At 51.0% G+C, this 14425-nt stretch overlaps 2 protein-coding genes across 2 annotated transcripts; one reads left to right on the top strand and one right to left on the bottom strand.

The window, feature by feature from the left end:
• Nucleotides 1-35: 35 nt before the first annotated feature.
• LOC138078421 (serine/threonine-protein phosphatase 6 regulatory ankyrin repeat subunit C-like) lies at nt 36-4555 on the bottom strand. Its single transcript, XM_068971171.1, has 10 exons — nt 4523-4555; nt 4130-4213; nt 3597-3675; nt 3335-3405; nt 2107-2307; nt 1508-1595; nt 1248-1390; nt 741-953; nt 409-487; nt 36-154 (listed from the first exon to the last, which is right to left on the bottom strand). Exons 1-10 carry the CDS (start codon nt 4547-4549, stop codon nt 36-38), a joined length of 1104 nt encoding a protein of 367 aa, XP_068827272.1. The 5' UTR covers nt 4550-4555.
• A 5966-nt stretch (nt 4556-10521) lies between these two features.
• COQ10A (coenzyme Q10A) lies at nt 10522-13641 on the top strand. Its single transcript, XM_068969815.1, has 5 exons — nt 10522-10643; nt 11204-11350; nt 12118-12310; nt 12537-12638; nt 12905-13641. The coding sequence occupies exons 1-5, from the start codon at nt 10522-10524 to the stop codon at nt 13070-13072; spliced, it is 732 nt and encodes a 243-aa protein (XP_068825916.1). The 3' UTR covers nt 13073-13641.
• The last annotated feature ends 784 nt before the right edge of the window (nt 13642-14425 follow it).

Raw genomic sequence — 14425 nt, 5'->3', positions numbered from 1 at the left:
AGGCAGCCTGGAAGTGGGGCCGGGGGTCTCTGCACTCACCGGGCGGTATCCGCGCCGTTGGTCATGAGGGTGCTGATGAGCAGCTCGTGTCCGTAGCGAGCGGCCACGTGCAGTGGCGTGTTCCCAAATTTGTCGGCGCAATCAATCTCGCTGCCTGAAAGGGAGCAGTGCACGCACACACTGAACTAACCCTTAGGCTTCAGGCCACTCCCACTAGGTAGTGAGCCACCATCTGAGAGGGGCTGGGCAGGTGGAGCAGGGCCATTTCCACAGGCACCTTGCTCCAGAGCGCCAGGTGCCTGTCCTGACTGAAGATGGGGTGGCAGGTAGAAGGAGGAAGAGGGGTCTCTAGAGATGAGTTCTCTGAGGAGGGAGGAGAAGAGGTCACAAAGACTCCAAAGTCCATACCGTTCTGGATGAGGATCTGGGAGCGGGTGAAACGGCCGTGAATGGCAGCCATGTGCAGAGGACTCTTCCCTTCTTTGCTCTGTGGAGACACAGCATTTTTTCCCCTAGTGCAAAGCATGGAGCGTGCCCTATTACCCTTTCCAAAGGACACATCTTTGAGGATAGGGTGACCATAGGGACATCTTCTCAACCCACTTTCTCCTGGGAAGGTCTGGTCAATTCAGGACACAAGCAGATGACTCCCCAGAGAATTATCCAGAGGGGCAGATACGGTCAGCACCCCCAGAGCCAGCGTCCTCTCCCCTTAGTCCCAGACTCTTCCCTTCAGGCACCTGGTAGTTGACATCCGCCCCGTTATTGACCAGCAGCTCCAAGCACAGCGCGCCATTGGTGGAGACTGCAGCCACGTGCAGCGGCGTGAAGCCCTTGTCGTTCGGCTGGTTGACGTTGGCTCCTGCATTCACCAGCTCGATAGCCACAGCATCCTGGCCCAGGTAGCAGGCGATGTGCAAAGCTGTGTTTCCAAAAGCGTTGGGCTCATCAATCTGAGGGGTGAGGGTCAGGGGATAAGGGAGGTATCAGTTTAAACAAAGTGGAAGCCGGCACAGATAGCCTAAGAGTCCCAGAAATCCATCAATGGCCTCAGACTCCTAAGGTTCCCAACCCAGAGACTGAAGGCACTTCTGCTTAAGACAAGCATTATTCAGATACTCTCACCACATCCCTCCAGCTCCCCAAACCACACCAGGAACCCCAGCACCCTCCCATCTCCCAAAGAGATTCTGAACTCCAGCTCCCTGGCCTCACCCCGAACCCTCCGCCATGCTCTGCACCCTGACCTCAGCCCCCATCCGGAGCAGGTACTTCACCACTTCAATCTGGCCACTGGCAGCAGCTGTATGGAGCAGCCCATAGCCCTTGCGGTCCTTGCAGCCAAGGTCTGCGCCCCGTGCCACCAGCAGTTTCAGGACCTCCAAATGCCCTGGGAAGGGAGAGCATTCTCTGAAGGACATGGAGGGTGAGCACCTCCAAAGGCTGCAAGCCCACATGCTTGCCCGAGGAACCCCAAATCCTGCTCATCCCCCGATTCTCCTCTTACCTAGAAAAGCTGCCCAGTGCAGAGGCTGCCGCTCCTTCTTGTCACAAACATTCAGGCTGGCTCCCTTATTGAGGAGCAGGTTCACCGTCTGTAGCAGGACAGCAAAGACACCTGTTCAGAGCCAGCTTCCTGTCTTCAGTGTACCTAAGAGCACCTGAAAAGGCTGAGGCAGCCCAATGTCTCTGTTCTTGGGCAGAACAGAGAACTAGGGGGAATGAAGAAAGCAGGCACTAAGGAGAACCCAGATAGATGTGGAAATCTGAGGTAAACTACTCAAGAGAGTCTCTTCAGGTGATCTGGTGGTTTTTGAACTCTTTCAAAGAAGTTTTCTAAATGTGCTGAAGGACATGGACTCCCCCTTCAGAAAAAGCCATACAGGCAAACATTTTCCATGCAGCTTCAGAGGTTTTATCACCCTCTTGAGGTCCAAGTCAAGAATTCCCCTCTAACCCAACCATTCATTTGGTGTTTGAGCCCAAGTATTTATATAATCATCTGGGCTGCTGCTCCCCAGGCCTAATGGCCTGGAAGCAGGGGAAGGGGGGTGGGAAGGGAAGGAAAAAGGCAGGAAGCTGGGCGTGGCCCAGAGTGGTCCTCACCTCCAGATGCCCACTATGCACTGCATGGTGCAGGGCACTGCGCCCACTCCTGTCGGCCACATTGAGGCTACTCAGTAGGGGTGCCAGAGCCTCAGCACACTTGGTGGCCCGGTTGGCAGCAGCCACGTGCAATGGTGTCTGCCACAGCTTGTCCCGGGCATTCACATCTGCTGAATGTGCCAGCAGCAGTCCCAGCACCTTCTGTGGAGGGGCGGAGGATAAAAGAGAAGACAAACGGGGAGCAGGAGGTAAACCAACAGGAGATGGAGGGGAGAACTGGTCAGCACAGAACACATGTCCCCTCTCCCCACTACCCCAGCACAGAGTTACTCGCGTTTTTCCAACACAGTGAGCTTTTCAATACCCACTTTCCATCTTCTGGATTTTCTTTGAGCTTAAAATCTTCCCTAACTTGCTGAGGAAAACACAGAACTCTTCCTCAAGTCACCTGGTATCGTTTCCCAACCCATACCCTGAAAATCTTCACCCACACATACAGCCACTACCGAGCAGATCCCCACATAGAGGCTCCTGACCTCCCACCACTTTTAGGAAAGATAAATGCTCCCACTACATGAATGCCCTGAATACCCCCTTTTATCCTTCCATAGGTATCAAAATCATCTCCATTACCTAGGTAAGCAGATACTGGCTCTCCAGGAGGAGAGGAGCTAAAATGCCCCTCCTGTTCACCACCCACCCCCTTCCCATTCCCTAGTGTCTGGAGCCAGGGGAAATGACTGCCAAATCAAGAGGAAGGTCATCTTTTCCCGCTCTTCAGGATTGAGGGGCCCAACTGATGAGGTGTGTCTGATCCTTGCGCTATCAACTTCCAGGCTGCCTAAGGGCCAGGGATGTCACAAACCACTCCCCCTTGACCCCCCGCCCCTCAAGCACAAGGAAAGAAATCTTAGTGCCCAGAGGGGGTCAGACTCCAAGGCGGCCCCCCTGGGAGGGATGAGTCACTAAGGCCTGGCAGCAGGGCCCCCTGCAGTCTGCCAGCCCAGTGTTAAGCTCTCCCCTGACGTCACATAAGCTGGCAACACTCAGCCCCCACCCCCCTTACCAGCCAGTTCCAGGGGTAGGAGGGAGGGGCCAAGGTCTGGTCTCCTCCCAACCTGGGGGTAGACCATAACCTGTGGGACAGTGGACTAAGGCTCTCCAACCCTTGCCATCCGCCTTTAACTCATCCCCTTCAGAAGGGAGAGAGGAGCGAGGAGGCCAGTACCTCATTTCGGGAGGCAGCAGCGCGATGAAGAGGGGTCAGCCACAGTGTGTCCTTAGCGTTGACATTAGCACCTGTGGGGACACAATGCTCTTTTGGTGGGAGTTGGAGAGCAGGTGGGGAAGAAAAGCCAGAATCAGGCCCGGAAATCTAGATGGAGACAGAACCTCGCCTGGACCCAGCTGGACCATCCTTGGATACAACAAATAGGCTCCTCCCTCAGGTCCCTCCCTGGGCACCACACCTTCCAGCTCCCCACTTTCACCTGACATCAGTAGCAACTGGAGGATGGGGACATCGCCTACGTAGGCAGCAGCATGCAGTGGAGTTCGCCTCTCTTGGTCCTGGTAAGGCAGAGAAGAGGAGCGGCTATGGGGGTGAACTACCCAGGACTCCAAGTCTGAGTGCTCCAGGCCTTTCCCCACAACCTCTTCGCATAGGTTCTGTGGCCTTTTAAACCCCAATCCTAGGTCAAAGCCAGGACCTAGGAGGGTGGAGTCAGGGGGTCGGGGCCACCGGCAGCGAAGCAACCTCCTTCTTCCAGGAGGGGTGGGGGCGCTGCAGACACGGATGGTTCAGAAGAGAACACCGTTTCTGGGCATCCTCAGCCCTACTGGTCTGTGCTCCAAGACTGCCCTGCTCTTCATCCCCAATGTACAGCAGTCGCCCATCCCAGGGTGGAAAGAGCTGCGGCCTCCCCCGAGCCGAACAGACACGGAGCCGCCCCACGCGTGGGGAGGGGTCCTGAACGCCAGGGCCCAGACCACCGGTTCGCCATCCTCCCTGATCTCAACTCACCAGCACATTGATGTTCTCCTTCTGCGAGAGGAGGGAACGCACTTCCTCCACATCTCGACTAAAGATGGCCTGGACCAGGGGCGGCTGCAGGGAGAACCGGCGTTCAGGGAGCGGGCCGGAGCGGAACCGGGGAGGGGGGCGGGGGACACCGGGTTTGAGATGGGGGGCGACGCCGGAGGGGCTTCGTTCTGGGGTCCTGGCTGCAGGGGGCTTCCACGGTGTCTCCGCCGGTCGCCAGGCCCCCAAGGACACCGGCTCGGTTGAGGGGAGCGTGGCGTGGGGCGGGGCGGGTGCCCCGGGCTCGGGCCCAGCCTAGGCCGCACATCCCCGGGCTCGCGTGGCGGCGGCGTCGGGCCCTGGAAGGAGGAAGCGAGCGAGGGCAGGAGGGCTGACCTGGTCCGTGATGCTGAGGATCCCCATGGCCCGGCCCGGGCTCCGTCCGCATCGAGCTCCCGGCGGCGGCAGCGGCGGCTCCACCGGGGACACGGGGCGGCCCAGGCGGCGGCTGCGGCGGCGGCTGCGGGGAGAGCGCAGCCCCGCCTACCGGGGGGCGGGCGAGCGGGAGCCCGCAGCGCTCCCTGGCGGCCGTCGGGGGCCCGGCCGCAGGGCGCTTGCCGCGCAGGCTGCCCCAGGCCGCGGCGCCCTCCGCCCTGCCCCGGCGGTCCCAGCGGCCTGGGCACCCCCCACCTCGCGCCCTGGTTCCCCAGCTCCTCAGGCCGGCCGCGCCGGGCTCTTAGCTCCAGTCTGAAGCCCCCGGGAGATGCTCCACAAAATCCTAGCGGCAACTCGGGCCTCGGCCCTCCTGCGTTGCCTTCCAAACTGAAGACCAAATGGCGAGTCAGATCTCAGCCCACAATGCCTCCGCCGAGCGAACGCCTCCGATCCGCGATCACACAACTCAACATTCCCCACTGACTTGGGGAAGCCGGACGTGGAGATCTGGGGGTTATATATGGCAATAGTCCCAGACGCAGGGAAGGCACGTATCTCCGCTGGCGGTGACAAGAGTTGGCTAGAAAGGAAAGAGCAAAAGTGCCCAAACTGCAGAGGAGTGGGGGGTGGTGGTGGGGGGAACCCTCAAGGATTCTTAGCTGCAGAAAAACCCCACAGAGAGGATAAGATAGCTAGCTGGCTAGCTGGCAACTGAAAGACTCCAAACCCAACAGAAGGGGGCTTTTCCATTGCCTAATTACTCCATTGCCAGGTTAAGGTGGTAGGGTGGCTACATTTTAAAAGACTCATCAGTTTCTCCCCAGAAAAAGGTCGAGGTACTTCTCCACTGGAGAGACCAGGCTAATCAGGCAAGATCTAGATGGAGGTCAACCTTCCCAAAAAGGCAAAAAGAGAAAAGAAAAGTAGATATTGAAGAATTTATATACAATTTATAAAAGATTCAGTGTCCTGTGCCGAGCTCAGCAACTCAATATATGCAGTCTGAGGAACACATAGGCAGAGGTATAAAAGCCCTCCTTTGCCTTCTGACAATCTAAGACCCTCATCACTTTCATCATCTTGATCCTTGAAAAATACACAAGTGCTAGTGGTTTTTCTTGGAGAGAAAAACTGGGGAACAGGGAATAAGGAATGAGAGAGAAATTTACCTATCAGTATATACCTTTAATTTTTAAAATTTTTTACCATTTTGAAAACAAAATTCAGTTTTACTGAAAACTTACCTCTTCCAGAAAGTCTTTCCTGGTTAACAGTTTCTTTTAGTTTTGACAGGTCTCCTTAACACTTCTATACTTAGTTTACACTGTCACAATCAGGTTGTTGTTTTGGATTTTTTTTTTTTTCCACTTTTAAAAATTGAGATATAGTTGATGCACAATATTATATGTTGCAGATGTACAACATAGTGATTCACATTTTTAAGGTTATACTTCACTTATAGTTATTGTGAAATACTGGCTATATTCTCTATATTGCAGTCACAATCAAGTTTAAATTGCACATCTTTATTGTTTTTTTCACCTTACATCTTTGACATACAGGAATCCAGTGTTTCAGAAGGGATTTTAAGCTCCTTGTTAGCCAGAGTCTTCCAACATTGGACTGTATGTTGGTTTTCTTTTCTATGAAAAAAGGATGCTCAAGGAGAGAAATATATCAGAACAGACACTTAATGCTTGATGATGATGATGATGAAGATGAGGCTGAAGAAGCAGAAACTGAAGGTAGCTTGGAATCTGATGGATAGGGGTGTTGGGACATGTTGACTTATCTATTGGCTTTGACAGACCTTCCAGAAAGGGCTAACCTAGGATATGGCCCACAGGATGGGGAGGAGGGGACTACATGGCCTCCATTGCCCAAAATAGCTTTTGGTAACCTGAGGAATTGGAGTCAGAGGTTGAACTGGGGTCACGTGCCTGGTTCTGGCTCCTGAGTGGAAGTGAACAAGGGAGTTTGCCAGCCAGGTCCTCTGGGCAGCTGGAAGGAGGAGGGAGGGCTAGAAGAGTTATTTTTAATATTATTCAGAGCACAGAAAGGATTTCCCAATAGGGAAAAAAGGATATGATGTAGGTAACACAGTTACTACCAGGGCTCAAGGAGATGCAAGGCGTGGGGATAAGGAGGCCGGAAGTGGTCCTAAAGTCCTCCTATGCAAAGTGTCCTTCTGGAATACACTGCTGCTGCTACTGCTAAGTCACTTCAGTCGTGTCCGACTCTGCGACGCCATAGACTGCAGCCCACCAAGCTCCCCCGTCCCTGGGATTCTCCAGGCAAGAACACTGGAGTGGGTTGCCATTTCCTACTCCAGTGCATGAAAGTGAAAAGTGAAAGTGAAGTCGCTCAGTCATGTCCGACTCTTAGCAACCCCACAGACTGCAGCCCACCAGGCTCCTCTGTCCATGAGATTTTCCAGGCAAGAGTACTGGAGTGGGGTGCCATTGCCTTCTCCCTCTGGAGTACACTACTGTATTCATATTTGGATAACTAAGCAGATGCCTGCCTGTCTTTAAGCCTCGATTTTCATTCTTCTGACAAACGTTTGCTGAAGCTTCAGCATTGAATTCAGCCCTATACTAACTGGTTTGGAGGTAGAAACTTAGAAGTAATGGTTTCGGGATTTCCCTCATGGGCAGTGGTTGGGACTCCATGTTTTTACTACCAAGAACGAGAACTAAGATCCCACAAGCCTTGAGGTGCTGCCAAAAAACAGAAAAATATATGTAACAGTAGGTTTTTTTTTAAGTAACAGTGTCTATTTTTGTGTTTATAAGTTAGAAAAACATATACATGAACATGAAACAATTAGAGAATATAGAATTCAAGCTACTTTATGTGGCATTATGTGTTCACAATAATGTTGAGAGATGGATTCAGTCAAGAGGGTCTTCCTGGAGGAGGTGTGTTTTGCCAGTACTTGAAGGAAGTTATTGATGTAGAATGACAGGGAAATGGAAGGAAATTGGTTGTTTCAAGTACAAGGGATGAACTAGGAAGAGTTTAAACGGCAATAATTACCTAATTTAATTAGTAGGGGGGACAGCAAGCAAATTGGCTTGGCAGGCCTGTTATACCTCCTTGGGGATTCTGTAGCAGTTAACTCGGTTAAGGCATAATGTTAATGAGGTCACAGTTTAGGTATGTATCCCAGTTAATTTGTCTTTTATCTGACCAGATCCTTACCCGCCACTCTACACAGCTGTCTCACATGTCTAAGCCTTTAGTCAGAGTGGGTAGACAGAGAGTAGGGTTGGAAAGAGTACATTTGTCCCTTAAGATCACACACCCTTTTGAGAATGGCTCCCCATGACCATCTTCAAACTGGAAGAAGACATTGTGTCTTGTTGGCAGGGAGGGTTCTGAGGGGGAAAGAAGAAATGTTAAAAAAGAAAAAGAAATGAGATCATTCCACAATTGGGACTTCATGTGTATATAATACAAAGTAAGGATTGAAATGCCTTCCTTGCAAAAAGGCAAATGTAAGCTACAGTTAAAGGGAGGACCCCACTTCTTGAAATCTAGACAAAATGGCCCAAACTTTAAAAAATCAATCCATATCCACTGAAATCCCCCAAATAAATGCCAATCTCAAAGAGGGGGGAAAGTTGGAAGGTTTATATCTGTTTTCAGGGCTTTGTTTCTGGACAAGCTGCCTCTCTTCCCTTCCAGTTACAGCAAGTCCCCTACATAAAAATTAGTTCCATTTTGAGAGTGTGTTTCTAAGTCCAATTTGTTTGTAAATCCAACAAAGTTAGTCTAGGTACTCAACTAACACAACCAGCTATATAGTACTGTATGGAAACAGGTTTATAATACTTTTCACACAAATAAAACAAAAAATAAAAGATTTTTAATCTTACAGTACAATATCTTGAAAAGTAAAGTAGTACAATACAACAGCTGGCATACCGGGTCTGGCATCATGGAGTGAACAAGCAAGAAGAGTTACTGACTAGAGGAAGCAGAGGAGGTGAGAGATGGTAGAGCTGAATGATCATCAGCAACTGGAGATAAGGGCGCGCTGCAATTTCACTCCTGCCTGACGTTGATGGCACAAGTTCTGGTTCCTTGCTGGAGTCAATTCCATCTACCTTCTGGAAAAAATGATCCAGTGATGACCAGGTAGTAGCTCTTTTTTTTTTCTCATCATACATGACTCGGTAGCACTGGATTGCATTCTGAACGGCTGCTGTAACCTTCGTGTACCATTCTACACTCAGGCCCTGCACCTCAAAACTAACAGTGCCTCCTCAGATAAAGAAAATCCTCTTGCTGTTTCCTGCACCGTGAATCTCTTTGGTTCTTCAGTTACTTCTTCCCCTTGTCACTCCATTCTCTCAATTATTTTCACTTTTGTTTCCATCACAATCTCTTGGTGCTTCTTAGCAGTACCAGCTACATCACCACCACTTCTGCACTTGGTTATGGACCTCCTGGGCTTGAAATAAAGATACTCCACTGTTGTCCCCTTTGCAGTACTGTAGAGTACACAAAAGCACAGCCACTTATGGAGGATGCATGCGCATGACAGCGTACACCAGACTCATGAACTACCTTATGTGGTTGGAAGTGTGCACGCACATCTGCATCTTTGAAAGTTCACAGCCTGGAGGTTTCTATGTATGGACTTACTGCAGATCCTAAGGGCAACACCATCACTAATCATTCCATTCTTCCACCTCAACCCCAGGACCGTATGGTATGTGCTCAGTCGCTCAGTCATGTCTGACTCTTTGTGACCCCATGTATTGTAGCCCACCAGGCTCCTCTGTCCATGGAATTTTCCAAACAAGAATACTGGCATGGGTTGCCATTTTCCTTCCCCAGGCGATCTGCCCGACCCATGTCTCTTGCATCTCCTGCAATAGCAGGTGGATTCTTTACCACTGTGCCATCTGGGAAGCACCAACCACACCACACTACTCAGATAAAGATTTCCTGAATGTGGAGAACAGGACTAAAGATTTATGCTCTCAAGACTAAAGCAGAGAAGGGGGTTGCACTGTAATAGTGTAAACATCTTTAAATGCAGCAGTAGAAGACACCACTGTTCTTAAAGTGTCTTTCCTTTACTCCACTGAGGGAGAATTGCAAGGGTTCTTGTACCCACCTAGATCTAGTCTCTAATTGTTGATTTCTCTCTTTTTCATCTGTTCTCCCTACTTTTATCAAGGATACTTTTTCTACCCTTGTTTAGGACTGAAAGCAGTGTAGTGACATTTCCTGGCCCATGAGGTCTCACCTCTATCAAGTGCACACTTTTCCAGGCAAAGATGGTTCTCTATCTACTATAAAAGTAAGTCTGGTTCTTCTCACTTCCACTGCTTTCTGTAATTATTAACAGAAAATGATCCAAAGTCTTAGCCCAGATCTTGGAACATTAATTTTCTGTCTCAAAGCACTGCACTATACGCTATGCTGGCTTTAAAGATGAATGGAACTTCCAACTATAAACAAGGCAAAATATAGTACAGGCTCTAAGAGACGTGCAGAAGACCGAGGGTATCTGCTGTTGACACGGCCACTAAGCCACCTCTGTGCTTATGTATCAGGCCCGTGATCAGACCCCGCAAGTAGTTTGCCTGTTGACCTCGCTCCACCGGGCCATGTCTGCAGCTTCTCAAATACCCACTCCAGCGCCCTCGCCCTTTCTCGCCGGAGGTGTGAAACTACATCTCCCGACAGGCCGCGTGGTCCCCTTACTTCCCCCTCTCCCGGTCCCGAGCCATGGCAACGGCGTGACGTGAGGGTACTGGGAGCTGCGGGAGCGGCGATAGCGGCTTCAGTTCTAGGCTATCCGGCCGCCCGGGCGGGAGCTGGGCGAGTACAGCCACCACCCCGCGCCGCCCTTGCCCTCGCCGGCCCTGAACCGCTCTCCCTCTGGAGTGAGGAGGGCGCGGCCGCTATCAGAGCAGAGAGGGCAAGGGAGGGTTGCGCGCATGGCCTCGGCGGGCGCGCGGCGACTCCCTGCCGGGACGCGCGCCGCGGCCCGGGGCTGCTGCGGCCTCTCGTTGCGCCCGGCTCCGCCCCCGGGCCCTCCGCGACCGCCGGGACCAATGAGGTGAGAGGGAGGTGCGGACGTCCGCGCTGGAGCTGAGGGGGTCACCCAGGACCCCGAAGTTCCGCGGTGGAGAGTTGCAACTCTGACTGCAAGCGCGGTGGGAGGGCGGCGGTGATCATACCCTTGGGTATAATGTGTTGCTTTGGGGAAATGCTTTTGCAAATTATTCGCGAGGCAGTCCCCGAGGTGAGTGCCCAACCACATCTTGCTGGTCGCGGGTGCCCTGGCATCCGCCGGCTTGCGAGGCCCCGGGGGCTGTGAGGCATCCCGGGAGTCCTTGCTTTCAGCAGAACCGTAGCCTCCAGTCAAAGGCAACTGGAGCTTCGCACGCACCCCGCTTTTTCCCATCTCCTCCCTCGGCACTGTCCTCAGCCGCCCTCGACCTTTCGCACTCGTGACTGCCTGGCCGGGGAGCCTGGCGGGCTGCAGCAGGTGCTAGGGGAAAAGCTGGTTTGGACGACCTTCCTTCTGGGATGCTCCCCTCTTCTTCTGCACCTGAGAATGATTGAGGACCACAAGGAAAGATCTTGAGACTATCTCTCCTTTCCTTTTGGCCTTAGATTTCCAATCTCCTGCATCTTCTTCTTGCCCCGGGCTGCCCAGGTCTTGGCGACTGAGTCTGGCTTACCTCCCAGCCGTTCCTTCATGGGCTTTGCTGCCCCCTTCACCAACAAGCGAAAGGCTTACTCTGAGCGTCGGATCATGGGGTAAGCATCCTGTCCTGTCCAGTATCCCTCCACATTCCTTTCCCGACAAACAAAGCACCATGTCCAGGGTAGAATGTAAGGGTAGCCATAGTGGGCAAGATTCATCCCTGGCCATCCCACTCTTCCCAGTGGTATTACTGATCCTTTACCCTCCTCCGGCAGCCTCCCAACCTTAATTCCTCTCTTCTTGGTTGCTGTGTAGGTACATTGTGAAACGTGACTAGAGTTGGACAATAACATAAGACGATAGGGTATTATTTTTTTACTGACCTGACTTTAGGTATTCTAAGAAAATATGAGTTAACACTTATTGAACACTTAACTATTGCTAGTAGTTAGGCTGTTTAGGTGTTTTACCACAGATTTTCCCATTTGATCCTCTCAACAAATAATTGCTATTATCACTTATGATTTGCAGAGAAGATAAATGGAGACAATAATTTTCCTAGGGCCGCTTTGTCACAAAGTTATAGAGCTGGGATCTGCGTCCCTGTGTAAATCACCAGTCGTTCTTGTTCTCCGGACATGACCCTTTTAAGGATCAAAATAGATAGTAAATGCAAAAACACTCTCTAAATGGCAAGATGCATTAACATCATGGAATCTGGACATTTGCTTTTGCAAAATCATTCATGGGGGCTTATTTGGGATCTCTAGTTTCTGAAGGTACATGATTGGTGGGCAAAGGTATGAGGGGAGGGTGCCTATGGCAAGGAGGAACCTGAGCCAACTGGCAGCTTCTTGGCCTCTGTGACTCCTTCCCCTAGGTACTCAATGCAGGAGATGTACGAGGTGGTAGCCAATGTCCAGGAGTATCGTGAGTTTGTGCCCTGGTGTAAGAAGTCTTTGGTGGTATCCAGCCGCAAAGGTCACTTGAAGGCCCAGTTGGAGGTTGGCTTTCCACCTGTTGTGGAACGTTACACTTCTGCCGTTTCCATGGTCAAACCTCATATGGTCAAGGTGAGGCCTGGTTGGGAGTGATTGATCAGGAAGTTTTGTTATGTTCTGTGGCATTTTTACATTTAAGGGCTATTTTGGCTTTCCTTATGATTTTTCTATCTCCGTGTGTCAGATATTTCCTTAATATCTGAAGGAAAGGAAAATGGCTTCCAGTTCCTTAGTATAGCTTCCTACACCTGATGTAGGTCTCATTCCACTGTAATATTAACTACCTGTCCTGTTCTAGGCTGTTTGCACTGATGGCAAGCTCTTCAACCACTTAGAGACCATTTGGCGATTCAGCCCTGGAATTCCTGCCTATCCTCGAACTTGCACTGTGGACTTTTCGGTGAGTCAGGAGGCTACATAGGGCTACAACTGGGTTGTGGGGGCTAAGCCGAGGTACCATGACAGTTACTTCCCAGGTCAATGACACTCTCTACAGGGGTGAGCTTGTATCATACTTGTACTTTGTACTCAGTCCTAGGGCTTTTGAGATCTAAGGAACAGGAGTTGCGGGGGGAGGAAAAGGCACTGAATAGTACCCTTGCATTTGGTCAGGGACTATCCAACATGGTTTTGAAGAGTTTCTGACTGTCTCTTACCCATTCCCAGATTTCCTTTGAATTTCGCTCTCTGCTGCACTCCCAGCTGGCCACCATCTTTTTTGATGAGGTTGTCAAAAAGAATGTCGCTGCCTTCGAGCGCCGGGCAGCAACCAAGTTTGGTCCAGAAACAGCTGTCCCCCGTGAACTGATGTTTCATGAGGTGCACCAGGCTTGAGGCAAAGGATTATTCCCTAGCCTCGCCTCCCCCCCCACCCAATTTTCTTATTTATTTGGCTCCTGTTCCAATCTGAGAGAAGAGTCCATGTTCATATTACTGTTCTCCCTCTCAAATCCCCCAAAATTGGGCTCTGAGCTGGCTAGAAATGCTGGGGGAAAGAAAAGGCAAGGAGGCATGGAAAGGAGACATGCTTAGGAAAGGGTCAGGGTTGTCCTGAGAGCACCATATGCCTGAAGCCTGCCACCTTCTTACACTGAATTGTAGCTGGGGCTGCGCAGTCATCTCTGAACTCTTGTCAAGGTGCCTTAGTGTCTGACCAGGGGAAGAAAGCAGCTTTTCTTAGGACTGAAGAAATTGAACTCTTTCTTCTGATACAGAGCTACTGGGTGGTCAGTAACCTTGCCTGCCTGAAATGCCTCAGGAGATGCCTGAGATCTGGCCCCAGCTTGAAATCCCTATGACCTCACTTCCATGCTGCCTGGCTAGTGGAGAGCAAGGGACTTTCTCAGCCATCAGTGCCACAGGGGCAAGGAACAAAAGAGCACTGAACAGTTGTACTCCTGGGCTGTCTTCTACTTGGCCTGAGTTTTTATAAAATTTCAATAAATTAATTATGACAGTGTGAATCTGGCTTTTTTATATTGCTTCTTGGGGGAATAATGTAGATAGAGCAGAGCAGAAGGAAGTCATGGCTTCCTTCCCTAGGGGAGTGAAGGTGCAAGAAGGCCTCTTGGACATAGCGTCCCTGCTAACTATAGTAGCACATTCTACAAGCCAGGACCTAGTACCCACTCCCTTGCCTATTTATAGACTTTTTCAGAAGGTCAGTTGCAGCAGGAGTCTCAGGACAGAGTAATCTGGTCTCAGACCTCCCATATAACTGATGCCCTCCAGACCACCTCTTATTCTGGGGGATCTGTAAGGGAGGCAGCAAAGAAGAATCAGCATTCCACAAAGCTCCAGAGCCCTCTGGAGGGTCAGATCCAGAGTCAGCTAGCTGTCCTACCCTAACTGCCCTTGGTATAGTTTCCTTTCACCCACTGGGCTGGACCAGCTTCCTTGGATTAGTCACCTAAGCAGTTGTGAGGTCTCGGCTCTAGTCCTTGAGTGTCCTACTTTACAACAAATTTAGGAAGGATGGGGGCTAAAGGTCAAGGACTTCTAACTGTTAAGACAGCAGCAATCTTCTTTGGAAATCTCACAGGGAACCTGTCTTCTGATTAGGGTGAGTGAGTGCCAAACATGCCTAAAGATAAAGTGATGCACAGGATAACTTATAACCTACTAAATCTACGATCTTGCTAGCCAGACTCCTTACCTTAGAGTGGAGACTCTTCCAGGCCTCATTTA

Source organism: Capricornis sumatraensis, chromosome 4 (genome assembly GCF_032405125.1).
Source record: "Capricornis sumatraensis isolate serow.1 chromosome 4, serow.2, whole genome shotgun sequence".
NCBI lineage: Eukaryota > Metazoa > Chordata > Mammalia > Artiodactyla > Bovidae > Capricornis > Capricornis sumatraensis.
The sequence above is the reverse complement of the archived record's forward strand: the minus strand, read 5'-3'. Positions and strand labels throughout refer to the sequence as shown.